We start from the raw sequence: 27,631 nt of genomic DNA on the forward strand, positions 1-27,631 counted from the left end.
GGCATGGCAGAGCAGGGGCAGCAAGTCGCAAGTACCCAGCGTCAGCCGCAAAAGACGGCGGAGGACCCAAGTATCGCAAGTATCATGGGCCAAAGTGCTGCAGGCCGTGGCATTGTGGAGATTTGAGGCCTTGTGAGGGTGGATTGCGCCTAGCCCTGCACACCATGCCCCCCTTCCCCTGTCAGACTGCTGCCTTCACAGGCATCGCTAGAGGGCCTCTAGAGGCCGATGAGTCTTGCTCTTGGCCGCTAGGCCTCTTTCGTGCTCGGTCGTCGCAGGGGTGGGAGGGTCGTCGGAGTCCTTGGCCTAGGATGGTTCCCCTCGCTGAACGTTTCCGAAAGAGCACAAGTTTCCCTTCTGTCTCTTGCCCGCATTCCTCCGCTGGGGAAATACCTGTGGAAGTATCACACAGCCTCTTTTGGGGGAGGCCTACTGGTACTAGAGGCGGTGCACGGGAGGTGATTTTGGGGACGTTGCCAGGGTGGGCCACCGTACACAGTAAGCCGTCAAAATGAGGGCGCTGGAGGGAGCCAAGGATATTCGACAGGCATGACAGGCTAGGGGGCGCACAGGTGGCGCTTTCTTGTGTTCTTCTGATGTCTCTGTTAGGAGTCCTCAGTTCCCAGTTATGCGACCTCGCGCATGAGGGTGTGGTTGAGTGTTGTGGATACAGCTCGTGTAAGTTGAGTTGCGCCGCGATGTTTATTCCATGTGGTGGTGTCTGGCTCACCGTAGGATGGAGAGGGAACCGACTGGCTGGTGATCAGCGTCTCTGTTTTTCTCGTCGGGGTAGAGGTTGCGGATGGTCGCCGTGGAGGTCTGGCGTTGTCGCAGCCTCGTGTAGAGGATGACGAATTCGGACGTTTGAGTGGGAAAGCCGCGAAGCAATAATCTGGGCGATATGATACTATTTTCGCTCTCAACTCGGTGCTATCCCCTCATGCCACCACTTTACGCAGTAGAGCCAAAGTGCTCTTGCCCCGGTTCTTCATCTATTCGACGCGGAGAGAGGCACCTTGCGCGCGCCGTTGGGGAAGGCCAGGGTGACATGGACAGCGGCAATCGAAACATTTCGACTGCAGTCTGCAGATTTGGCCCGTGTTGGCCGGGCCCGACCTGGAGATGTTGATTATCGATAAATCAACATCGTTTCCGAATAAGCGACAGCCGCCATGGTGCGCGAGTCGCAACGATCATCTTTGTTCCCTCTGTTCTGGATCGACAGAACATTAGCCAATCATCCCAATTGACGTTGGCGAATGACACCTGAGTCACTTCGGCCTCGCAAGGTTTTCATGCAAGCTCTTTGTTCATCTCTTGCGCGACGCTACAATGTCGTTTCTCTGAGTGGCCGGTAGGACCAGGTCCACTTAGTTGACTTGCAGATGGGACTGGTGTGCATGAGGCCACAATTGAAGCAGTCGATCATCGGACTCTGGAGTCTGGACAAGTGGCTGCGGGCCAATTCGATAAACTCCACCTTGCGGCAACTATCAACGATGGCTTTCGTTGTCGCCGTCGAAGGATCGTGGGCTGCAAGGGGAGAGCCACTGAGGGCTTGACAAGGTTGGTGACGATGCTTGTCCCGTGGCGCGCACCGTTCCAGTCCCAGGAAAGCGTCATGTTCGTCCCGCCAGTTCAATCGGAATGTTGGCTGCGAAAGAAGCATGCTGGCATGGTTTGGCAGTGTTAGCATGCAAGTGAGACGGCTGTGCTGGTCACTAACGGCACCAGGTCTGTTCAAGGTGCGCACAGCCACCACAGCCTGCTTCTCAGTCGGACCAACCGATGCAGCCAGGCCTTGTTTCGTACAGATGGATAGCAAAAGAAGCTTGACATTTCATCATTCCAAACAATGACGAGGGGAGCGGGGTGCATTTTCCTGCAAGGTCTGCAAGCGCTCCGAGAGGCTCAATTGAATTCCATCGTATCGAATCGTGTCGCAGTGCAGCGCATTGCATCGTGGCAGCAGCAATTGGAGTTGGAGTTGGAGTTGACATCGAGGGGAGAGGAATGAAAGCTGGGAGGAGGTGAAAGCTCCGGCCACCTGTTTTTTCCCCGGGCCGTCGCACAAACTCTTGGAGGCAGCGGTACGTATCTCATCAGCTCCACACCTCACCGCTCCCTCTCCACCTGGTTCCGTTTCCAACCGGCCGCCGCCAGCAGGCACCAGTCGGATTCTGCCTGAGGTCAGGAGAAAATCCCAGATTCTGTTGATGACTAACACCGGTTCGAGGTCACCCGATGCGGCTCACCTCACCTTCGACTTACCGAAGGTACGTATCTCAGTACCTTAAACGTCTGCCTGGATACCTACATCTCGACAGAACTTTTCCACCCATTCGTAGCCATCTCCCTTGACAGCCTGTCACGCAACGAATCGGTCGAAGTTCTGGCCTTACAGGACTTGACCACAATCAGCTTCTCGTACATGGCAGGCCCATCACTCATTGGCTCGTGGCCCGCGTCACTTCAAGACACCCACCACACCAGACGCGTCAACGCATCCAGACACTTCCAAGGACTACCTCCGATCCTTCGCCGGCTCGCTCCTCTTGAACCAGTCATTGAAGTCATATCAAACTCGCCACCCGCTGCCTGGCGACAGACGCGGTGAAATGCGTAGTCGGAGGTCGACTACTTACACTTCTACCTGAGCTGAATCAACAGGATCTGGACCGATGCTGCGATGCATCATGCCTCTACTCACGACCTCGATTATCTCACCTCCGGATCTCCGAGAAAGAGGTGGCCGGAGGGCTCCCGACCAGGTGACCGCGAGTGTTGCCGCAAGGCTGTAGGATCTGCTTCCTTGAAGCCCCTTGCGACTGTCCTACACAGTACCTGGTGCACACAGCCGGATATCGCAACCACGAGATTAGCTTCCCAGCCCCCATTTGGGGGCCATTTCGATGTAGCCCGCCGGAGGCCGCTCGGAGAGACTCGAATTCGCTGGGAAAATCTCTTCTTGAACCCGTGAACGATTTATTCTTTCCCCATTCCAGTATCAAGAAATCTCGAACCGCTTGTGTCACCCACAGTACATATAGCCGCGCGGAAGGGTCGCGACATCATCATCACCACCAAACAATTGGTGGCGTTCAACAAACCCTCTACAGCCTTACGAGGCAGATTTACTCCTCCGAAACGGACTTATCCATCTCTGATATCATTCGCCAGACTTAGATACCCACATTTAAGGCTGCTCCGAGTCAGGCCGGGTTTTCCGGGGCAAAGTCTACGCACAAACTTGCGAAATGCTCGGCGTTCTTGGCTCGTGCGTCTTACCAGGGACATGGTCTTTGATTGAGTCGTTTCAAGACAGGGAACCCAGACTATTCTCGTCCCGACTGTGTTATGCAGATGAACTGACTTCCCCAGAATGCTTCTGGAAGGCTGTCTACTGAAGACTCATCCTCGTCACAACGTCGCACGAACTATCGAGAGTCAAGCGACTTATGATGGATTGTGGCATGCCATCGGTGCCGTGTCACTCAATACGACAAAGCTTGCGCGCTTACGCGCATTATCGGTACTACATCTCATTCAACCTAAGCTCGAAAATGCCTCGTTCTCGCAGTCTTAGGCCCTTGGATTGACCGAGATACCGAATATTGGGTGCCTCTTCACGCCGCGGCGTCCATTCTAGGTCCTTCTATGCTCACAAGCTACTGTAAACTCTGCCGGGTGCTATGTGGCCTTGCCGTGGTGCTTCGGAGGCGCCTTTGGGCGTGAGAATAGCGGAGCGGGGGTTTCTTGTGGGTTTCCAAAGTATCAAGCTGACGACCTTCCTGTGCAGGCTTCGATTATGGTAAGTGGAAGAAAGCCATGCCGAATGAAGCCGCGTGCCTCGTCACTTGTTCATGTAACACTATCCCGCGAGAGAGATTTTGTTCTGCCCCGCCCATACTTTTCACTGCATACGGCATTTGGTGTTTGTATTACGTCTGTTTCTGTGACTGCCTACATGAGCTATATCTCCACCAAACAGCCCAGCCGCACGTCTATGCCTCGGCTCTCCTCGTGATAGACTGCCTTGGAGCGAGATTGAATGTGCCATCGGCTCTCTTCACGCGGGGGTTTGTTCTCGTCGGCGTCAGCTCGTCGCGCTTCTCTTGAACTGCTTCTTCAGCGCGTTTCTCTTTGAAGGGGCCTGCATCATCATCCAACTCCAACTTGGCCTTCCCTGTTTGTGTTTGTCGTGGAACTAGATTGAAAGTTCCATCTGCTCTCTTCACTCGAGGGTTTGTCTTGGTTGCCTCTAGTCCCTTCTTGCCCACAATTTCATCACGATCAACGAGCGGCATGCCTGCGTTTGGGAGCGACTTGAAGACGAATTAGCAAGGCGGTCTTGGTGAAAAGAGAATCACAACTTACGGCTACTACAGCGCCGGCGCTAGCAAGAACGAGAAGAGTTGACGTGAACTTCATGATCGCGATCAGAGTGAGTGATATTCTTGCTAGAAGTAGCTACTATAAGTTCGATGTCAAATCGAGTAGAACGTGAGTGGACAACTGCCAAACGGACCAAACACTTCAACGCCCAGCTGGTCGGGTCTGGGGTAGCGTGATGGCTAAATACGACGAGACATCGAGGGGGTCTCTTGGCGCCTAACCCCGGGTGGCCTTTGCAGAGAGACGATGCGCAAGTTGTTTGTAGAAAGCCTCACTTTTGTGCCAAAGCGCCGTATTGCTGAAACGGTATTGGTGGGAGGAACGCGTACAGCACCGTGCATGGCAAGCTGTCTTTGCTACTACTGGGTCGATTAATCGCGGAAACATACAACGAAATGCCGGTAATCTTCCATGACCGTGTGAAGCTTAATGACAACTGTCGCCGGAGGGTTTCCAAGCTATTGGGACAGGCAGAATCTTGACATTATGCGATGTGGCTGAGACATCGAAGTCGGCGGCGTACCCATTGATTCGGTATAGCATGGGCAATAACTGTCTCAAGCGTGACTGACACAACTATATCAACCCAATTGGACGATCTCGCGTACACTGGACTCTCCGCCGTGAACTCAAAGTCCCAGCGTCGAGCCGCACTGCGTTCTTGGTGCGTCCTGAAGTTCAATACAAGTGAGTGATCTCCTTGAACACGGATGAACTGAGGCGTAGTCCGATGTTTTGTCGCCGTCTGAAGACTGACTCGTGGAGGGCATTTTTGGAGAGATTTCGTAGAAACGAGGCCGCTACGGATCGACGACGGTTTCAGGCAAACTGTTTCAGTAAAGGATGAAGATCAAAGTTTATTTCAATGATGTTGTCAACATTAGATGGCTGTTCGTTGTGCTTGAGGGCTTTCCAGCCCGTGGGGAATCGGTGGCAGTGAATGGCAATACAGCATGGCCTTATCTCCTTCGACCTTCATGATTGTTGAAGAATGCATTAGTCAAGCTCTATATCTCGATTGGTCGTGTAGAGCGATTGCCATTGCAATATCGACGCGGATCCCATACACGATGGCGGATCTGAAGCCCGCCGACCGGGGGACTTGGTCCTTTCCGAGAATCCTTCCCTTCTTTTTCCCAGTAGCCTTTCTCTACTTCCTGACACCAATTTTAAACCAAACATGGTCATCCTGGGTACTATCTCAGAGCGATGTCCATCTAGGCGAGCTAAGTCGGGCGGTATTGTCAGAAAAGTCATGGTTGAGTTCAGTCCAAAAGAGACATGAGTGGATGAGTGACAACAAAGACTACGACTCAATCTTGTAAGTAGGGTCTCTCCGAACAGGAACGGCAAAATCTGACTGCGCAACTAGGTTTACACCAAGAGATGAAAGCCTCCGCTTTTGGTACACCATCTGGGACCTGTTCCCGGCAACGTACACATGTCCATGGGATATTCAACGAGTCGGCAAACTCGGCGATGGGGGAAAGTGGATTTGCGGAATGAGTAAATACGAAAGGGCGAAACCTAAATCTCGAGCTTTAGACAGAACTATTCGCATCTATAGCTTTGGAATTGGAGATGACTCCTCTTTCGAGGCGGAAATGCTCAACCGCTCCAACGCCGCTGAAATGTACGGTTTCGACGACACGGTCGACGGTTGGGGCAAGGGTCTAGAAGCGTATCCCAACCGGACGCACTTTTTCAAGACGGCTGTCGCTGAGTACGACTACTACGATGAAAAGGAAAAGATAGAATTTCTCTCAATCAAGAGCATCATGAAGAAATTGGGGCACGATTACGTGGATCTAATCAAGATGGATATCGAAGGGGATGAGTTTCCAGCATTGGAGTCTTTTCTGGGAGACTATGCGAAAGGTGGCGAGCTTGAGGGTAAGAAGGTTCCAGTTGGTCAGATGGTGATTGAGATTCATGTGCCGGAAAAGGGACCCAAGATCAGTCAGTTTGCGGAGTGGTGGGAAAAGATCGAGGAGGTTGGCTTCAGGCCAGTTTGGAGCGAGGCAAATCTTCTCGCTGTCACGGTGGGAGACGGGAAGCCGTGTTGTTTTGAGGTATGTCATTTCAAAATTCTATCGTTGTCTTCTGCGATTGACTAACCATGGTTTAACAGTACACTTGGGTCAACACAAAAGATAACAGAAGCATCATGTGGGATAGAGAAAGCGAAGGATCATGAGAGCATCCTGTAGCATACCAATACAATGTAATGGGGCGCTGTGGTAATAGTTGAGTTCGCAGTCAAAAGACATGTGTTACTTTGAGATGACATCTAAACACAAATAGATTCTAAAGAATAAGGCTCATTGTTTCTCCCCATTAACTAGCGCAATGTAGCTTCCTTGGCTGCCCGTTTTGCTCTTTGCCTTGGTCTCTTCTTCCTTCTCATCCGGAGGCAAAGGGATCCAAGATGGGTCAAAAGACCCGAAGTATCGATTCATCGTTTCGGTGAGAGATTCGGCAAACGGAAATGCACGACTTATGGTGTTGAAGGAGGCAGGCTTGGAGGGAAAGGCCGGCGGGAGGCTGAAGCCTTTGCTCTCGACATGTTGAGGTTGACTAGACGTGGTGTATCATAAGTATCTAGCTCGGATAAGTTGCACGTGGCACTACTGTATAAGATATCGGGCTTACCTCTCTGTCGATTTCGGATTCATTCTTAATGAGTGGTTTGACTGAAGCTTGCGCCTAGTTATAGATTGTATCAAGATTGATGTGGTCGTTTCGTGACCCGTAAGTTTGCTGATGGCCAACCTACTCTCAGTCTTGAATTGAGCTAGGGTCATTGCATTTTATATTCCTCCTTCGAAACAAATTGCTGTTTTAAATATTTTGGACTCTTGAAGACGTCCGCATTGTTGAAGGGGACTCATGGGGACTCTTTCTCTTGTCGGATAGATGTTCGACAAGAAAATGTGAGTCCTCTTGGGTTAGGAGGACTCAGTTTCAGCGTCACGCTTCTCGCTCGCAAATGTCATATGCACCTCGAAACTTCATTCATCCCCAGCGAAGATCTTGAGTTCATATGCAACAGGTCTAGGATAAATAGGGAAGTGCATGCACTAGCCATGGGTTCTGTGTTTAATCGCTTGCTTGACGACTCAGGGTCTTGACACTGGTTTCTCAATAGAATGGAGGAGGATTAACACAAATTGCCACTCAGCGGCAGAACTTCTAGAAGCCTTGTCTGGAGACCAGGATCTCAGCGAAGCTTCAGTCGGCTCAACCCGCGTTGGTGTTTCTAACGAAACCACCAATGACAGGGCAGCGTTGGGGTGAGTGACACAAAACCTCTTTCAGCTGGAATTTTGAGTCCTGTCTTCGGTGTGACATTCAGCCCGCATACTGTCTTATTGGTTGTTGACGGTCTTGGCATATGCAAGCCACAGGACTCTTGTTTGCCTGCAGATCCAGAGTCCGCACCAACAACGCAGTACTTAACCGCCGACCTTTCCCCTCAGGCACCGTCTCCTGTTTTCTTCGAAGCCTGTCAAATTATAGACACGTTATTTTTTTCCGGTTCTGTAAAGTAGACTCTCTTGCTTTACAGGACTTTTTTATCCCGTCACTCTTGCCTTGCAAAAGGTACTACCCTCCTTGTTTGCCTTTCCTGCCCTCAGAGGCCGCCGTCCGTCAAAAAGACGGCGGCCTTTTGACGGGAACCGATCGATCCTCGAAGAGTTTGGTGTGGAATCCTTTCCCCCGAAACCCTCGTCGACTTTGATTGCGACCCGCCACCGTCTAGTGGCCTAATACCTCAGCAACACCCACAACATCCCAGATGCTCGGGGCAGTCAAGAGCCTGGGATATTACATGTACAACATCACCCAGACCGTCAGACGTTTTCGATTCCCATGACAATGATTTCATTGGGTACCTCGATGGCTGCCTAAACGCAGACTTGCTCGAACAACTCGAGCACGACGAATACACATTCGAACAATCTTCGAACTTCTCTCTTCCGCACAAAATGGTCTGGGACGAACTCTCCTTCTATGAATCGCCAGCAACCGATTCGAATTCTATGACCCAAGCAACATCATTGCTATCGGGAGAAAATAGCAACACACCACAGTGTTTACAAACTTCGCCAATCGAAGGTACTGGGCACAAACCCGACCTACTGCCGGGCCACACAACTTCGCCATTCGAAGAGAACAGACACAAATCTGTCAAATCATCGTGTCATCCACGAAAAAGGCATACATGCCAACACCCCAGTTGCAGTTATTCCTGCGACTTGCCCAAGGATATGAAAAAGCATCGCCTCAGGCACAACAAGCCGACACAAGAAGAGCGCCACGCCTGCCCAAATAGTGGCTGCAAGAAGAGTTTCCCCCGAAAGGATAATTGCCTTCGACACGCGCGGAAGTATTGCAAATATGCTTTCCCGTGAAACGGCCAGAACAGCCATCGATCTAGGCAAGGCCATAAGCCTCGTGAAAAGGCGCGGTTGCACATAGGCGATGCACAAACCTTGATACTAATCCAACGCATTGAATCCAATAAGGGGGGGGGGGGTTGCAACTGACGTTGACGAATTGACGTCGACGACACAACATGTCGAACGTCAAATTCAAAATTCTACAAATGAATACATGTATCATTCTCAACAGCTAGTGATGTTGCTCGAACTCGGCTGTCGGCAAACGAAGTTGCAATTGCCCGTGCAACTTCGTTTGCCGACAGCCGAGTTCGAGCAACTTAACTCCCCATAGCCAAATTGATAGTCTCATAGACTAAAGACGACATTGTCAAAAAACCACAACCACCAAAGAAAGCATATACTAGATCAGGCTACGAGTCTTGATTTCGCAAATAGATTCGTCTAGCAAACAGACTCAAATTTAATACAACTATTGTTTTGAGAATTTGGCAAGAACAGGAAACCACATGTTCCCTTGCGTGCATGTGATCAAGAGTAATCAGTAACCGCCGTGTCAAGAACGTGAAAGGCTTGACGAGGTCTCGGTACAGACTTGTGACAACTTGGTGATAGGACATAGCTGACGCCCCCAGCCCACCAGACGGCTTGTCTTCACATGTTGCTGCGCGGTGTCTCGCCACCGGAAGCGGCCTGTCCATCATCAGCCGTATCCTTCGGCGTGTCCTCTCTGACACTCTTCCATTCCGTTCCCAGTGCACCAATACCAGTCAAGCAGGATAGGACGATGCACAACAAGAAGCATGCCCGCAATGCGTGGTTATACGCCCCAAGCACCCCGACTGCAGCTGCGTCGCCGTACTTCTGCGCGACCATGGCCTTAATCCCAGACGCACCGTGTCCGACAACGAATTGGGCGTCAACTTCAGGCGCCTGTGCTGCCAACTCAACCAACAACCTGCTCTGAAACAAACTTTGTGCAACGGAGAGAAAGATGGAGCCGGCAAGAGTCTGCGCGAGAATGAGGCTGGATGTGCCCAGAGACACATCGGCTCCTTTGAGTACCGTTTGGATAGCGGCGAGCGGCATCTGCATGCCCATGCCAGCGCCGAATCCGAACATGAAGAGAGTGCCCGCCCTGCTCAATACTGCATCAGTGATACTAGCTACAGCGTGAGGCTATAGAAAGGCGATTTTCATACCAGTACGCAGTCGTTGTCTCAACCTCATATCTGAAGATGAGTCCGGATGAGATTGAGGTGAGAACAGTGCTGATGACCATCTGAGGGACCCAGTACCCGACCTTGGACGTCTACAAAACAGTCGATATCAGCAAATGAACCAGCTTAGTTTCAGTTCAGTTCCCACATACTATAATTCCTGAAAGGATTGACGAGACAGAGACAGCTGTCGACGAAGTCAAGAAGTTTATGCCAGACTGCTCCGCAGTCGTGTCTTTCACGACCTGGAACCAAATCGAGACATAGTAAACGATGACGAAGACAGCTCCATTGACGCCGAGCATGAACACCATACCGCTCGCGACAGACCGTTGGCGAATCAGACGAAGCGGTAAGGTAGCGTCGTCGCCCCGATAGTACTGGATGCCCAGCCACGCGACAAAGAGGACGCCAAATAGGCAAAGGCAAAGGATGATGCGCCAGTTGCTCCAAGCGTATGTCGTTCCACCCCATTGCAGAGCCAATAGGAGACAAACCATGAAGGGCATCAACAGCACAGTGCCAATGGGGTCCATGCTATTGAGGAACGCGCCGATGGACTTGGGCTGCTTGGGCTCCGCGTCGGCAGGGGGTTTGACGAACAGGAACACGACTACGGCTGTGATCGCGCCGAGAGGAAGATTGATCCAGAAGCACCAGCGCCAGGTAGCGTTATCAGTCAAAACACCTAGGACAAACGCTGTTAGCTATAACAGTAACACCAGCAACGCAGTTCCCTACTGACCTCCCAGCGTGGGAGCGATGATTTCAGCAACGCCAGCCATGCCTCCAATCATGCCGGTGTAGATGGGCCGTTTGTGGACTGGGAAGCTCTGTGCTATGATGATGAACGTTCCTGACAACAGACCAGCGCAGCCGATGCCAGAGATGGCTCTTCCAATGATTAAGGCGATCGAGTTAGGGGCGGCGGCGCAGACGATTGTTCCAAGCTCAAAGAAGAAGAGAGCAGCAAGAAATACCCAAGTAACTCTCAACTCGGCATATAGCTTGCCGAACATAAGCTGGAAGCAGCAGGTCGTCAGGAGGTATGACGAGCCGTACCAGGCCACGTCATTGAGAGAGTTGAATTCGGTGGTGATCTTGGGGACTGCGGTCGCGAGAATGGTGCGGTCCTAGAAGTGTATTGCAGCCGTTAGTGACATCTTTTAGTGGTACAATAATTGGGAGAAGACGTTACCAGTGATAAGCAAAAGACGGCTAAAGTAAGGCCGACGATGATGCAGACCAGTGGAAGGCCTTGAACGTACTCGGGCGAGGCTTGTTCCGGGTTGCTATCAATCGTCTCCGGAGCCTCGTTCCGAGATGTCTTCTTCTCGACGGAGTCCATGACTGAGTGGTAGTTTGAATGGTTGATAGTCGTATCTTCTTCAACGGTGGAAACAGGCTGGCGCTGTTTGACAATTTGACCAGAACGCATTATTCTTCGAATGGGAAGGAAAGAAGAGCGAAGGTCTATTACAGAGATTGAAAAAGAAAAGTAGCAGCAGCGGAATGAAATCTAGAAAGGAAAAGACTAACTGCGAGACGTTTTGGAGAATTGGCAAGTCAGCCTTGGTGCCCTTAAAGTACATCATCTTGTCCGCAACTTCTTGACATTGAAATTATGTTGTGGATACCTCGCCGGCGGCGGGAAGCAAAATGCTCCCCGCAAGATCCTCGACTGAGTCACTCTAACCTTTTCTGCGCTGCACGGCACTTGTGATTGGAGGTTCTTTGTTTGTCGCGATCGGACCCCTTCTAGGAGGGCTTTTAGACTCCCGGCCCGGTCGGTTTCTTCCCTCCTACCCCCAACTTCTCATCCCGCGGAGACCAAAGGTATTTGTTTCCCAGAAGGAAGCACCGGACCTTTCAGAACATTTGTTCATCCCGGGGACGAATCGGTGCCGACGATTCCGGATCAGGTGGCTCAACAATGTCTGTTGCATCACCTCGCCGCAGCACCAGGGCATGTACGAGCTGTTCCCGAGCCAAGGCAAAATGCATTTGGCCGGAGACTGCGAGTCTTGACCCCGAGATTTGCCAAAGGTTTGTACAGCTGCCAGGTTTATAAATTTCTAACTGACCGCACTCATCTTTTAGATGCTCTAGCCACCGTCTTGACTGTTCTAGAGCACCGTCGCAAGTCAACAGGAAGAGAGGAAAGGCAGCGTATGAAGTCTCTGCCCATCAACACAAGAACTCGAAACTAACCGAGGCTGCGGTCCTGCAGACATACCAAAGTGCTTGAACGGAAGTTGGACGACATCATGTCGCTTCTGAATCGCGACCGCGAGCAGTCAGCTCGAAACAGTCAGGCTTCAGACAGCCACCCATCGTCATCGATCAATGTCCATTCAGCGACATCGCAGCCCCAATCAGATGATTTTTATTCGCCATTGAACTCGGCCGCAACACCGGTCGAGTTGCTTCAAGGAATATTAACAATCATCCCAGGATATCGAGTCACCTTGCAAGAAGCCAACATGATTCTCCAGCTGTATGTGTCCGACATGGTTCCTCAATTCCCATTCGTTCCGTTACCCTCCTGCGATGCACAAGAACTCTATAGAGACAAACCGCTGCTTTTGAAGACTGTCATCTGGACATGTAAGCCTCCCGAAGGTGACTCGAGCGAAGTATTCAAGAGATGGTTTCGGCAACATATCGCGCATCGAGTCGTGGTTCTGCTTGAGAGGAGCTTGGAGATCCTACAATCATTGCTAGTATTCTTCGCTTGGTGAGAAACCCTGAGTTAACTCCTTCCCAAGGTACTTCAGTTAAGTATTGTTGATCTTTACATTCTTCTAGGAACGACATCCATTACTTCGCGACATCCTCCGATACAAGCCTGATGCACCTCGCCCGAGGACTAGCAGAGGACTTAGGACTGACGAAGCGCCCCGACCTCTCAACATCTACCTCCAGATCAATTGTCGAAAATGCTGCGCATCTGAGAGACGATTATGGCAGCCGATCACAACATACCAATGTAGGCCGCCGCGCTGTGCTGGGACTCTTCTACATCAATTCTGTGTAAGAATCTGCCAGATATCTAAACCATTATTTCGCTGTTCGAAGCTTACCGTGACAACTTTTCTAGACTTGGCAGCCTCCTGGATAGATCGTCCCGACTGGACTTTGCACGTTACTTTGATGACTGTTCGAGAGATTGTCAAACGACAATGAGCTTCCCACCGACTCCTTGCTGGTGCATTTGATAAAAGCAATAAAGATTGCACTCAAAGTCGACGATATTTTCGGGGAAAGGAACGACATTCAGGGTAGCAACAAGAAACCATTCGACGGCCTTCATGCCATGATTATTGCCAACGTTCACAAGGAGCTCGAGTCGTTCGTCGACTCCTTACCAACGCATCTTCGTTCAAACCGTATGCCCCATCTCTGTCCTGAGCTTGACTTGGAAGCCGCTGACAACTTCTAATAGACCTTTTACACGATCATTGCATGGCCATGCGGATTCGACTATTCGAACCTGCCATACACGCGAACGGGGATCACGGATTTAGAAACCCCACCTCAGATCTCGAATCATGTGGCGCTGTTTCACAAGCACCCAGGAGCTCTTGAATGCATTCCTGTCTCTGAATGTAGAAACATACCCTACTCTCACATTCGTGTCAATCCTCCGCCTGGCACTAGCCATCATCAAAGCAGCTGGACTTCTGAGTGTGGAGGACCACGATTGGGACCTCGAAACGGCGAGAAAGAACCTAGATCTGGCCGAAACACTTCAAATATTAAGTGACCGGTGCAGTACTGGACCTCGCGTCACAAGCTTTAGCAGCACGATTCTAAGCAGTCGTCAGCGGATGGTGGCAGCTTACGCCGAGAATTACTCGGGAATCAGGAGCTGGTATTTATCCAAGATTGGTTCGACTAACACTGCTCCTGATGATATGCCGATGATGATGGACCCAGCCTTCTTGCAGGACAGCGGTATGGCGGAAGGATATGACTTTTGGCAGCACCTTTCGGGTTTATCCTACGGAAATCTACCAATTGTGTAAAAGTTTGTGTGCTCTATTTTAAGCTACGATAGAACTCTGTGTTCCTATGTGCACTTGCCGCTTAATAGTCAGCAAACGCGAAACTAAAATAAGACGCCTCACTCTTCTTGATACTGACATGTGCTCTTCAATCTAATTAAAAAGTCTTTCAACATTGTGTCCGATGAAGTCAGAAATGCAATGCCTGACTTAGATCTAGCAACCGTGGCTTCCGTCTCAATCATTGCAGCAGCGCGACTGCACAGGAACTACCGACGGCCTGACAAGACATCAACGACTATTGCGCATATATTTCCTTTGAATCAATATCAGCCTTGAATCCTTTGATAATACTATTTCAGTCTTCGTGTTCTCTTAGAGCTTTGAACAATGCATATTGTGGAGGAACGGTCCGAAAATCACCCAATCATGCGGCCCAGGGTACCCCAACCAGGGTTGTATGAGATTTGTCGGATGATAGACTGGGAACAGGCTTCACGCCTTTTTTGCATGATCAACGGCTCGCAAGTTTTACGCAGATCCGAAAGACCCGCAAATTGTCATCGTCTCACGGCACGGGCTCCGACATAAAACAAGTATCATGTATCGTGGCGACGTCAATCGTACACATCAGCCAGCTTGCTACCCAAGACGACCCAAGAGGTCGCTGCGTGTGCAACCTCAACTTTGCACATATACCAGAGTTCTTGATGAGGCGTGGTCGAATTTCCTAAGGCCAACAGAAGACGAACAAGGTCTGCATATACTCTGCTTGTTCTGAGGCCTTTCTTGCGCAGGCCTACTCAGATCCACCTCCTCCCCCCAAGTGCATCATGCGTTTTAGCGACATTCTATTCGCAGTGCTGTTGTTTTCAGAAGGCGTCTTTGCGGGTAAGCATCAGTTCTAGAGATGCAATGCTCTGCGGCCAAGCTAAAGCATCACAATAGCACCGAGACCACGCGGCAAACGAGGCGAAGCTCTCGCCATCACATTGATCCCACGCGAGTTCAGCGACTTTGCGAAACGGAACAAGCCCACCCCCCAACAGGTCGCAGCCAACGGACGCGCATGCGGTAATACCGTAAAACAAGGCGTTTGCGACAATGGGAGGTGCGGAAACTTCGTTGCCCCGACTGGCTTCGAGGTAGTACCAGGCGCCGATTTGCAATGCGGAGGAGTAACCCGGGTATGACGATGGCTTCGTCTGACCAGGCGGCCAAGCTTGATTCTTCTTTGGGCTTTTTGGGGAATTTGGAAACTTTGACTGTATTCATTGCCCACCGAACATATCTGGTACACTGCACAGAAAGCATAGGGACTGCTACATAGAATTGCCTTCAACATTTGCAATATTCCTGCCTCAGTAATGATCCTCCAGAGTCATAGTCACAGTCTTTGAGACGAGGTACTCCTCAATGGCCACGTCTTTTCCAGACTCTTTTCCGTAGCCAGATTGCTTCATACCGCCAAATGGAGACTCAGCCGCCGACGAGTTACCAGTGTTCATCCCGATCATTCCAGCATCCAAGTTCTCCATCAGCCGCCACGTGCGATCGATGTTCTTGGTGAAGAAGTAGCTGGCCAGACCCATGCTCGTATCGTTGGCCCATTGGACCGCCTCGTCTTCCGTCTTGAATCTATACAAGCCCAAGACGGGTGCAAACGTCTCCTCGCGACTGAGTAGCATAGACTGCTTCATGTCGCGCAGGATAGTCGGCTCGTGGAAGTATCCAGCATCCAGACCGACTTCTGTTCCCTTTCGGCCGCCGTGTACGACCTTTGCACCGGCTTCTACGGCATCTTTGACGTGAGCTTGGGCTTTCGGGATGGCGCGGGGCGTCGTCAGGGGTCCCATGGTCGTGTCCGACTTGGTTCCGTGGCCCATCTTGATCTTCTTTGTTCGCTCGACTAGCTTCTCCAGGAACTCTTCGTAGATGCCGTCTTGGATGTAGACACGGTTGGCCGTGATGCACGCCTGGCCTGCGTGACGCCACTTGAGTGCAAGCAATTGTTCCAGAGCTTGGTCTTGGTTACAGTCGTCGAAGATGATGAAGGGGCAGTTTCCGCCAAGCTCCAGGGTAAGTTTCTTGAGGCCCTCGGCGCAATGTTTGGCGATCAGGCTGCCGATGTTGGTCGAGCCCGTGAAGGAGACCTTCTTCGTTAGAGGGTGTTTGCACAGAGCTTCTGCCACCTCGGGGGTATTGTCGAGGGACGTTGTGATGACGTTGAAAACACCAGGCCCGAATCCTGCCTTTGTGGCTAGGTGGGCGAGAATGAGACACGTCAGTGGTGTCTCAGGCGATGGCTTCGCAATCATGGTGCATCCTGCTGCCAATGCGGCGCCGGCCTTACGTAGAATCATGCTAAACCGTTGTCAGGACTGCAAGTCAATAGCCGTGGTTTGAGATTAAATACTTACGCAATAGGGAAATTCCAGGGCACCAGAGCGACAGCTACACCAATTGGCTGCTTCACGACCACAACTCTCCGGTTAGGTGCAGATGGCGTTGAGATGTTTCCTCGGATGCGCTCGGCTTCTCCAGCGAACCACCACGTAAAACCAAGGGCATAGTCAAGTTCGCCTTGCGATTCAGCTAGAGGCTTGCCAGACTCGTGAGTGAGAACTTGGGCGATGTCATCGCGATTCTCGCGAATGAGATGGTCCCACTCTAAGAGCTTCTTGGCCCGAGACCTCGGGTTCTCGTAGCGGAATGTCTGGAAAGCTTCGTGAGATGATTTCACCACTGCGTCGACATCGGAACGGTCAAAGTCTGGACTTGAAGCAAAGACTTTGCCTGTTCCTGGGTCCTCAACTTCGAATCTCTTTTTAGAGGATGCCGTCACCCAAGAGCCGTGGACGTAGGCGTCCGTCTTGAGTAGATCGGGATTGGCGAGCTAATGGTATCAGCAGAGCAGGCAACTGATATGAAAACCAAATAACACACCTTGAAAGGAAGATTTTGAGCCATAATGTTAATAGTTGGGTCAGTAACTTCAGTGCAATGTAAATGAAATTTCTACGTAATAGCTATGGGGATGCGTCTGATGCAGGCTACATATAGGTGCGGAGATATATAGCCGACTTGAATTTCTAGTTCGCCGCGACCCCGCATCTCAAGAAGTGCCTCCAAATGATGCCGAGTAGTCAAGATGACGTCTTTGTTCAACACATAGCCAATTAAGCGGGACATATGTCTTCCAAATATCGAGAACCTTTGAGGTCCATGCAACTACCCACTAGTTAGGCCAATCTTGAAGCGTTGGCGAATTTGGAGAGCCGCAGGAGGACTAAGAGACCCTTAATTATTGAACACCAATGGCAAGCCACCCTCCGTAATATGATCTAGGCCCTCTACGTTTCCCATGCAGTTCGAAGTGTTCTTCCAAATACCACATCTGGTATTGATCGATACCGGAAATGCTGTGGCTCAGAACGTCAAGTCAACCTCATCGACCCGCCTCCGAATCTCCCAATTCCAAGCCGGCGTTCAAAACCGGAGTGATGCCGTAGTCCGTGATCGAGGTATCGGCCCCGGCAGGAAGTCTCCACTCGTACTGGAGTAGGATATGCACGAGAGCGATCTTGATCTCATTTGCGGCGAAGAAGCGACCGGGACAAGCGTGTTTGCCGTGGCCAAAGCCGAGATGCTCCGGCAAAGTGCTGACTAGCTGCGACACGTTTTCCTTGCCAGGCTTTTCTCGCATCCGGAGGAAACGGTAAGCGTCCCACTTTTCCGGCTCCGGGTACACCGCGGCATTCCACTGGGAGTGGGAAGACACGGCCGTGTTCGCTCCCTTGGGGATGAAAGTCCCATCGGAAAGAGTCATGTCCTTGACGGCGATACGCTGCATGCTAGCTGTGAAGACAGTATGAGTTAGACCATGCATCAAAGCAACAGAGGCCGGAGCTGTGATGCATGCACTTACCGAGCTGCAGCGGCTTGATGCGCTGACTTTCCTTGACAACGCTGTCAAGCAACTTCATGCTGTAAGAGAGACGTCTTCTTCCAACCACCCTCTTGAAGCACAGTTCGAACCTCCTTGCGGAGTTCCTCGATGACCTCGGGATGCTTCGCCAGATCAACCAAAACCTGGCCCAAAAGATCGGTAGTTGTGTGAATGGCGACCGTCGACAGGAATAGCTGACTTAAAGCAGGGTCATACGCAGTGCCCTTGGATTTGGAAGCCTGCTCGAACCATTCAATAGCGTCTTGGTACACAGGCTCCGGTCTACCCTCGGCGACCGCCTTGGCCTTGAGGACCTTTCGCTCGTCAATGATGGGCTGAATGACTTTGGTGGCCGCCTTGATCTGTCTACGTGCTTCCTGGCAGCCTGGGAGAAACCAGTGGACGATGGGCCGGAGGAATGGGGGATATTCGCGAAGTCGGTCACCGGCAGTAAAGCCATTGAGGGTGTAGTTCTTGGTGATTTCGAGCCAAGCTTCGTTTCGGCAGAGTTCGGTGCCAAGGAAGACGCGAGAAGAGATGCGGGCGATGAAGTGGAGGAGGGTTGCGCGCATGGGAATAGAGTGCCACTCTGGCCAAAGTCAGTGAATCGCCATTCTAGTTGGGCATTTTGCTCCTTGTACCTTTCTCTGCCGTAAATATCTTCAAGAGGGCCAGGGAGGCCTCTTCAGCTAAGGGTTCAGTGACCTTTGCTGTTATCGCATCGTCAGCGTCGCGTAATTTGGTGAAGCTTAGAATGATCCGAGATTATTGTTCGTACCTAGTTGCTTGGTAAGGTCTTTGTTAATGACGACCAGTGTAATGCTGTCATGTCCCCCTTCTGCGAATGCATCGAAGCCGGGATACTTCGTTTGAAAGAACTGAAATGGTGACCTGTCAGTATCTTTTCGTCCTCTGTAATATTATACACATTCAGGGAAGGCTCTTCTAACCTCTTGGGAGAATGCGGTGAAGCTCAAGTCACTATGGTTGCGGATTTCATTTGCCATCGAGGGAGGCAGCACAATCGTACTGCCCATGTCGGTGATCATCTGGATGGGCTTGTTTGGATTCGCGGTAAACCATTGCTGCATCAACCTCCTCGCGTTGAGAAGGAAGTTTCTTTTAGGTCGGCTGTCCGTAAGTTCGAATCTTCCCTTCTGGTTGATACATGGGGTATTGAGCTTTGTGCCCTGAAGGGAGTAAACAAATATGATGAGTAGGATAGTCGTGAAGAAGTAAGACAGGGGCTTGGACGAGCCATCGAGAGTGTATCTTGCTTCTCCCAAGAGGGGGCTTGTAGCTCCAGCTCCGTCCATGACTAGCGGTTTGTGTTTTGAAGAAATAAAGGTTCAAGGTTGGAAACAGACTCTGATTTCTTGCGATCCTGTTGAGAATTAGAAGCGTGTGAGAGGAGGTAATGGGTTAGTATTTATATGAGCTTCAGCATGGTTGTCACCAGGTATTCGACCCTGAGTTGACGTCAATGAGGAGCTAGTATGGCGAAACAACAAGAGGTGAAAACTTATTCCCCCTCACTCGCCGCTCGGGCGGGATATAGGCATCTTCCCGTAGTCCTACGTGGGCCCAAGGCAAGTGTTGAATCTAGGGTCACCACAGATCTGGGGCTGCGGGGGTGCGCGGCATGTGTTTGATGCAAACAAATCGGTCACCTTCCATGACTGACAGGATGAAGCATATACCTCGCACACTGTCTCAGCTATGGTAGAGTAGCACAACCAGGTTGGACAACTACATTACCGCCTCTTAACAGATACTCCCTACAGTGAATTTTTCGTCTCCTATGAAGTGTTCCCAGCCATCGTCTCAATATTGGCGCCCGGCTGTTTGAAGATCCTTTCCGCTTTGCAGAGACGTCAGAAGACGTGAGACTTATGGTGGGAGACCTCGTAGTTCGGACAATGATGTGCTGAACACTCCATTAGCGAGGGCTTTATGACACTGTCACCCAAGCTTGGCAGTCACAACTCGTCTTCCTTGTCACGGAACTTATTTCCCGTAATCCGGTGCTGATGATTCGCTCAGAGAGCTGTACACGGTTACAATTAGGTATGCGATGCAGGATGACATCCGGTCCGCTAGCGCTCCCATGTGCGGTAGGGCAAGGGACGATCCACACGGGATCTCGCCTACGCCAAGCCGCATCAAGCCTTCCGCCAGCATTCATTCAGCCAGGGGCCAATGTTGACGGCGGTGAAATGATTAGCGGGCGTGAGCGGGGAGCCGGACTACCCATTCACGGTGTCTCAGACCTTTCGTCACGATGCCGATTTGTAGAATCCGGTGTGGGTCGCCGCTGAATCAGCGGTTCCTCCGGGTTGGGTCGGCGTGCCGGGCACTCGGCATACTTCCCTATGAATGGTCAGAGCCGTGCTATGTTGCCTTTGACCCTATTTGTTACTCAAATCAACATATCAGAGGCTAGTTGTCAACCCACCACACAGCTCCGAAAGAGCACAAACTCGGCAGAAACCCATCGCTTCACAGCTTGCCTGTTGCGCAAAGTGCCTAGAATCTCTGTGCTCCCAGTAGAGCTAGCAGACTCACGTAAGGTCGGGCTGTCGGTCCAGCCCGAACCCCGGGCCGGATCCGACAGCTCCTTTCGTATTGCTTGAGGTTGCAGCTACTAGTCTTCTGTAGGTTCCTCTGCGACTGCAGATACTACCAGTGGTTTCCAGGGCCCATTAATTTGCATTGTGAAGACCACAACCTTCCAAAGCGCTATTCAAACCGACCTGTACACTCCTTTTCCGTCCTTCATGAGCAGAAAGCAGTGACTCGCCTCCGCTACTCTCAGAAGTGGACGTGCGGAAGGGCGAAGAGACCTGTCTGTGTGTCCTCTAGGTTCCACAATCCAAATGCATTGCCTCATGGTACCCCGACAGGAAATTCTCGCCTTAGAGCTCAACGCCTTCGTACCAGAATCATTGGGACCGGCGCGTAACTGATCGCCCTGGTGGGAATTCGCCGCGGTTTGAACCCATACGTCGACAAATGTCAGCTGTCGAATCAGTAATCGTCTCTCTGCTCGCACCAAATCGTTGACTGGATACACATGTTGCAGGGTTCGTGTACTACCTATAAGGCAGAGTACGAAGACCTGAGCAATACCAATTAAGTTTCTGTACTCGTACGCTGTAGGGGAGCGCAAGCGCATTGCGGCGCCGCTAACTTGACTTTAAGATTACGCCTCAAATATTCCCTGCGGCACTCGCACAGCAGGGGCCAGCATGCAAGCAGCCCCTTGTTAAGAATCATTGAGAAAGAACTACTCTGAATCGTTGTTCCAACCACTCTTCTTTCAATGCTTACCATACATTCAGAGCTCGAGTGTCCTTGATTCGTGTTCAACTGGCAAGATTGTCCGTGATCAAGTGTAAATCCATCGAATATCCAATTGCATAATTTACAATAAGAAGTATCCCACCGCCTTCGGACTAAGCTTTCTCCATGGCTGAGACGCATAAGAAATTGCACTGACGACAGTGCCTTATTGCAGACGTTGACAGCGACTTTCAGTGCCCTTGACCTTATCCTCGCTGAATCACTGCACATGCCCTAACTTGGTCTTCCGGCCTCTTTTTGACTCGAACTCAATCAAGACAGACAATAAATCATAGGGATATCAGGCACGTTACCTCTTACCATACTTAGGCTTTGATTATCTAGAAGTGAGGCTCGATTATCTAACCTTTACCACAACAATGGTCCTTTTTTTGGTAGAAGGCACCAGCAACTTTCAACCGTCTTGTCATGACCAGTTTCATTTGAATAAACTCTAATTCTAAGAAGCGAAAAGTCGGTTCCACACTTGAGTAAATTCATCTCGAGCAGATGAGTGCGCGCTACTCCGTCCAGTTTTCTGAGCCTCCTAGACAAGCCTCCCTTGGCGCCAGGTGATCAACATCCAACTTTCCACTAACAACATCAAAACGCCCATGCCGGGGGTGCAGGATGGAGAGTTTATCACACATTCTCAATCCTCTATCATATGTCTTGCTCGACACGAGGTACAAGAGCTGACCTTGTAGTAACTACTTGAAGGAACACCGAAATTCGCGAAGGCTTATCGCATGGCGTGGTTCATTGTTTGAGCCCATACCAAGGTTTGCGAAGTCACGCGCGCCAAACTTTCACTGTGTCTCCCTATCGCAGATTCTGGCGGAAAACATTTGGCGAGAATTTCAATATTACTATAGCAACTCCAACTTATACATGTATCAAGAGCAAGTGCCGCGGTATCCAGCACCCCTCTGCCATTGTTGGTAGCCATTCACGTACCCGTAGAGTTTACACGCAGTGAAGAAGTCGTCACCGCTGATGACGTTGCCAGGCCTCTGAATGCACTTGACACCATCGAAGTCAGCCTGTTGGCTTAGTCAGCATCTGAAATCACACTCAGTTGTTGGGAATACTCACCACCGATCCCCAGCGGTCCTCACAGACTGCCTTCGTCCAATCGTTTCTGGGGATCCATCCTTCTGGAGTCAAAAGGCAGCAATTGTGACTGCTGTGGTCCTTGCTATTGGTAGATATCATCAGCCCTCGTCACTTCTTACAGAAAAAACGAGCATAGAGAGGATATGCTCACCTTTGAGCTCCTTGAATGAGCAGAAAAGCAAGGGCGAAAGTCTTGAGAACGGCGGCCATTGTAGCTTGATGATTGGTGTTTGCCTATGAGAACGAAGTGGTATTTCTGCCTGGTGACATTACAATTTTCAGAGGGCGAGAGTGTCTATTTAAGTTGCATGTGGACATGTAATGTCGCTCATCACCATCTCTCGTTCTTTCCGCAGAGGTTCGAGTCAATCTCTCAGTTTCGCCCACTCAGCCAACTCCTTCCTTCAATAACATTGAATTGTAATTGAAGTCAACAAGGTCCCTCAACGAAGGCAAAGGCAAATAGATGATAGTATCAGATCACTCATAGCAGTTGCCACGGGGCCCCAGCTCGAGGCTTCTGGCATCCCACATGGCCCGTAGTGGTCAGACGCCGGTCAGACGCCTAGCATATCGTTGTTAGCTCCGCGGGTGCCGTATTGAGCGACCGTACAAGGGTCTTGATCAATCAGACGACGGGAAATAGTCCCCATGCCACAAGGCGAGTCTCTCGGAAAGGCGGCTTCGTGTCGAGACCTTCATTTATTAGAATTTCGAACTCGACTCGACAAAGTACTAATAGTTGTAGGAAGAAATTCCTGGCAAATCATCTCGCAAAACTCCTATTAGTCAGGCCGAACGTAGTTTTTGTACCTCATTCAGAGATTGACTCAGCTCCTCAACTGTAACGATAACGTAATCAATTGATGAGGTACCTAAAGTATGAGTAGAATATGTAGGCAATCTGAGTCCGGAAGCCTGCGCTCACTATTAGAGATCATTCAGCATAAATCAAGGCTGTTCACAACGCTTAATGACAGCTCTCGGTCTTAAAATGTTGATCGACATCGATGGATACCGAGGGCTTGGAAAGCTCACGCGACGACGTACAAAGTCGCTGGTAATGACTCGTGCCGCGAGTCGCTACAATACGCTCGTGTCACGCACCAAGCTTCGGTCTGCTCCGCGGCCGCATTAAAGTTCGTCGGAGAAAGCACGGCCGGATTTCTCACTCAGTAATAAGTGTATAAAGAGCTTTCCTTCGTCTCTCTGTTTGCTCATCCGCTTGATGTCTGGGGAGAATAGGGACCAGATACGATCAATGAAGCATCAATTCCCATATCACGAATACATGTATTGACAACTGTGGAAGCTTGAGGAAAGCAGTCTTGAGACACGTAATCGAAAGCAAATGTTGCTCAAATTGTTATCATCATTCAAAGTTGCGTTCGTCAGATCATGCAACTGTTGGTTTCTGGCCTCTACGTTACCAAAACCCAGGTTGCAGGAACGAGCTTTGGGGTACGACAGCGAGCTGTCGGGTCCGGATCGGATCCGAATCAGGGTCGGCCTAAATCTTACAACCTGGCTGACGTTACGAACCACCATATCTGAGTCGTGCTTCTCTCCCACTCACAGGTTGCTTGAGATAAGATCAGCACGTTTCTGTACATATATATTCGCAAGTGATTGCCAGCTGATCCCTCCATTAGCCAGTGTCAACAAGATAAGTAGGCAGTCAAATTATCAATTTCAATGGCACTGCCACCAATCAACTGACTGCACTTATGACTCTGGAGTCTCATGGGTAGGCTCGTGAACCAACAAAACGGTTTGAAATACTGAGCAGAGACAATGATGATAGGAGGTGTAAGCTAGTTACAACTTTGGCATAGTAATTGCGGCACTGAAGAGCGAACCCTAATGAAAGAACTTATATGTACTCCAAAAGTTCTAACCGGAAAAGCGCCGCCAGCCAGACACCGACTAGAAAACATGTGTGCATCATAGACACACTTCCTAATCCGCGTTGATGTTTTGCCGGAGCTACCTTGGTCCAATGCTTTAGCCATGCTGGTCCTGGTAAGAGGCATACAACAACTGGAACACATGACACATGATGAAGAATACTGGATATTCTTGCATAAAATAGGTAATACAATTCATCATTTTTGTTATATAGATAGGTAGGCTTGAGATTTCCAGGTGACTGGTTTACATGGTTTATGGTGCCAATCGAGCAATCATCTGGAACTCTTCTGAACCTGAAGATGTATCACTTTCTCATCATTTCTCATCTTTCTCAACAATCTTCTTCTCCCCAGAATTGACGCTCTCAAAGTCTTCTTTGTACGTCATGAATACATCGTCGTTGAGATGGCGGTGTCTGAACCAGAATACTATGGTCTGGACGAAGAGGGCGATACCCGGGGCAGCCCAAGCCCAAATGAGGGTTGGGTCCGCAATAGACGGAAGAAGAATTTGTCCCAAGGCACTGCTCAAGGCCGTCATGAAGAGGAACAGAGCAACAACGGTTGATCGCATGTGCTCTGGGGCGCGAGCATAAGCCAGCTCGTAGGCTGTGACGTTGATGAAGATCTCGGACATGGCACCGAGTGCGACGTTGGGGATTTGCCACCAAATCGAGAGAGGAGAGACGTCGTCGCAGTCGCTAGCAGCGTAGCCACTTCAAAGGATGTTAGTATTCCACCCTAGTTTTCAAGTCAATCTGTAGAAAAACTTACCAAGGGCTTGTCTCATAGACACGCCATTGTACCAATGCACCAATGATGGAAGAGATGATGGCCAAAACGAATCCCACCGTCATTCTACTGATGCGACCAAACTTGATGTTTCTACGCTCCAAGAAGGGGTAGACAACATTGGCCATGAAGGGTGAGAAGACGATGATGACCAAGGGGTTGAAGTGACTAAGCAAGTCGTTGGGTGCGCCGTCAGATGTCATTGCCGCACCTTGGTTGCTCTGGACGTTTCCAACACCGCCATCGTTCAAGTACCAAATTGGGATGTAGAGGAAAATCTGAACAGCTTGCCATGTGCGGCGGGCATCATCGACATCCTTCTCAGAGTAGCCGACATGGACTCCCCGTTCAGCAAGAGCGGTAGGGCGGACGTTCTGCCACACATTTTTGGAGAAGATGTTTCCCTTGCTCGCCTTGATTGCGGAAACTGTGATCTTGACGAAGCGGTTCAGGTCGGAACCCTGAGGTGCGATTCTGACTGTTCGCTTGTACGTGGCGGCAAGCAAAAGCGGCAGCAGGAAGTAGACAATACCAGGAACGAGGTATGCCAACCAGAAACTGTGGTACTTCTCGATGTAGACAACGGCGATAGAGAAGAAGGCTCCAACGTTGATAAAGGCGTAGAAGATCAGCATGATGTGGTTGACGGTAGTCTCAGGGTCGACGATGACCTTCTCTCCCGACTTGAGCACCTTGGTGTACTCGCGCTGGTGCTTGTATTGGTCGATGACAGTCGGTGCAACATTTGGCTTGAAGATGCCGGCTCCGATGGCGAGAAGGAAATAGCTGATAAGAAACGGGGCAACACCTTTGCCGGCTTGCAGGATTGATGGAGCAGCGCCTCCGACCATGATAACATGGGCAACACCTCCAATACCAACACCCCATGCGATGGCTTTGTAACGACCGATTTTGACGTCTGCAATCCACGCACCAAAGATGGGAATGACGTAAGCCAGGAAGGTGAATAGGAGACCCAAGGCAGAGGCTGTCTGCAGTCCCAGACCAAGAGCGCCGGCATGGGAATTGGGCTTGGACTTGTCGATAGCACCGGTGCCAGGACCTCCCTCGGGGAGTGGAAATTGGAGATAGTTGTTGAATGCGGCCTTAACACCATAGTATGATGCTCTCTCGGTCATTTCTACCACGCAAAGAGACCATGATGTGAGTGGGATGGAGTCTGCAACTTTGCGAAGCGTCGATCGCTCCTCAGCAGTCGGAGTCGGGTAGGCCTCTTCATCGATGACAGAGTGTGTCTGATCGAGGGAGTTGTTTTGGGACTCTACGTCAAGAGTACTGACTTGTTGAGCCTTCTCAGGGTGTACGCCTTGGTCGGAATCGGGCTCGACGACCTTGTGCACGTTGAGACCAATAACATTCTCAGCTGCAGGCATGTAAGCAAACTAGACGTACGTCAAACATATGCTTGAGAACTTACCCATGGTGACCAGCTTCGTTCTGTATAACTTGACAGCGTAGGTTACGAGACTGAAGGAAGAGAAGGTGAAGAGGCCCGGGAACCTGAGTTTTGACCTACCTCGCACCCACTGATATGTTATCTGCTAGTCCCCGGAACGTTGCATCCAGAGATAGATCTCCAGACCAGTTGACAGGAGGGCTCCATCGAACTATCCTGTTCAGGAACCGTAGGCCTGCCCAGAAGGCCAAGGCGGGGCCAAGGTTGATCGCGAGCTTGTGGAAGCTTGTTGCGACATTGGCACATTGTCATTGACCCCATGCATATCCTAGTCCCGGCAAGTGGGTGGCTAGCTCCCGTCTGGGCACTGGATAACGTCTTTTTCAGCTCAAGCCTAGAAAGCGACGAATTTTTCACAACTTATAAGAAGTCCGAACAACTTCTCGCATTATTTGAATATAACAGCATCCAAATGCCGCTTATCTTGGGTGTTTGGGAAACTTCAAGAGCGGAACGTTACCATGTTTGCTGCCCACTTCCCCGGCCAGCGGGACCCCATGCCCACAACAGATATGGAGGCGGGCCGATATCAACACCCTTATCGGTCTTTTATCCGCCGGCATTCCATGACGGGAGTCCACGACGTCGATTGCGTGATTGCGAGAGTGGGGGATTTTGTCGTTACACATCCAACAAGAGCAGAGATGTCCCCGAACCTCGAAATTGAATTTGCTTCTCCCCTTGCCGTAGTTGGCCACCGGACGGGACGACCGAAAGCTTATTAGTGCTTGGGACCGGCGCAACCTCAGTCGGGCGAGCTGTTGTGAAAAACTAGAAATGTCGCCATAATCCACCCAACTTCAATCCCAGCTCTGGTTGCGTAACAAATAGACCAAAATGGCCTATAAGGATGGCATCATTGTCATCTTGCCGAGGCATGAGTGAGTATTTGTATCCTTCGCCGCCCCCTTTTCTTGTTTAAGATGTCTCGGCGGCCAAGCCGGGGCGAGTCATTCGTGAGTGAGAGAGATGCGGCGAGAACGCCCGAACAGGCGCAAGAGACGTCGTTTCTGAAGTTCT

At 50.7% G+C, this 27,631-nt stretch overlaps 5 protein-coding genes across 5 annotated transcripts; 1 reads left to right on the plus strand and 4 right to left on the minus strand.

Annotated features, from left to right (window-relative positions):
• Positions 1 to 5,999: 5,999 nt before the first annotated feature.
• N0V96_011778 (uncharacterized protein) lies at positions 6,000 to 6,592 on the plus strand (the record flags this gene model as incomplete). The annotated part of the gene is made up of 2 exons (XM_065759393.1): positions 6,000 to 6,467; positions 6,527 to 6,592. The coding sequence occupies 2 exons, from the start codon at positions 6,000 to 6,002 to the stop codon at positions 6,590 to 6,592; spliced, it is 534 nt and encodes a 177-aa protein (XP_065611957.1).
• A 2,860-nt stretch (positions 6,593 to 9,452) lies between these two features.
• Positions 9,453 to 11,366, minus strand: N0V96_011779 (uncharacterized protein; the record flags this gene model as incomplete). The annotated part of the gene is made up of 5 exons (XM_065759394.1): positions 9,453 to 9,936; positions 10,001 to 10,110; positions 10,171 to 10,706; positions 10,764 to 11,151; positions 11,217 to 11,366. 5 exons carry the CDS (start codon positions 11,364 to 11,366, stop codon positions 9,453 to 9,455), a joined length of 1,668 nt encoding a protein of 555 aa, XP_065611958.1.
• Positions 11,367 to 15,386: 4,020 nt separating this feature from the next.
• N0V96_011780 (uncharacterized protein) lies at positions 15,387 to 16,995 on the minus strand (the record flags this gene model as incomplete). The annotated part of the gene is made up of 3 exons (XM_053192667.1): positions 15,387 to 16,389; positions 16,446 to 16,921; positions 16,972 to 16,995. 3 exons carry the CDS (start codon positions 16,993 to 16,995, stop codon positions 15,387 to 15,389), a joined length of 1,503 nt encoding a protein of 500 aa, XP_053050024.1.
• A 478-nt stretch (positions 16,996 to 17,473) lies between these two features.
• N0V96_011781 (uncharacterized protein) lies at positions 17,474 to 19,290 on the minus strand (the record flags this gene model as incomplete). Its single annotated transcript, XM_065759395.1, is given in 6 exon segments — positions 17,474 to 17,883; positions 17,954 to 18,044; positions 18,064 to 18,563; positions 18,616 to 18,684; positions 18,753 to 18,852; positions 18,925 to 19,290. The coding sequence occupies 6 exon segments, from the start codon at positions 19,288 to 19,290 to the stop codon at positions 17,474 to 17,476; spliced, it is 1,536 nt and encodes a 511-aa protein (XP_065611959.1).
• Positions 19,291 to 24,658: 5,368 nt separating this feature from the next.
• Positions 24,659 to 26,576, minus strand: PTR2_2 (peptide transporter ptr2; the record flags this gene model as incomplete). Its single annotated transcript, XM_053192665.2, has 3 exons — positions 24,659 to 25,058; positions 25,117 to 26,518; positions 26,573 to 26,576. 3 exons carry the CDS (start codon positions 26,574 to 26,576, stop codon positions 24,659 to 24,661), a joined length of 1,806 nt encoding a protein of 601 aa, XP_053050022.2.
• Between the last annotated feature and the right edge of the window lie 1,055 nt (positions 26,577 to 27,631).

Source organism: Colletotrichum fioriniae (genome assembly GCF_027942845.1).
Source record: "Colletotrichum fioriniae strain IMI 355084 chromosome Unknown scaffold_19, whole genome shotgun sequence".
Lineage (NCBI taxonomy): Eukaryota > Fungi > Ascomycota > Sordariomycetes > Glomerellales > Glomerellaceae > Colletotrichum > Colletotrichum fioriniae.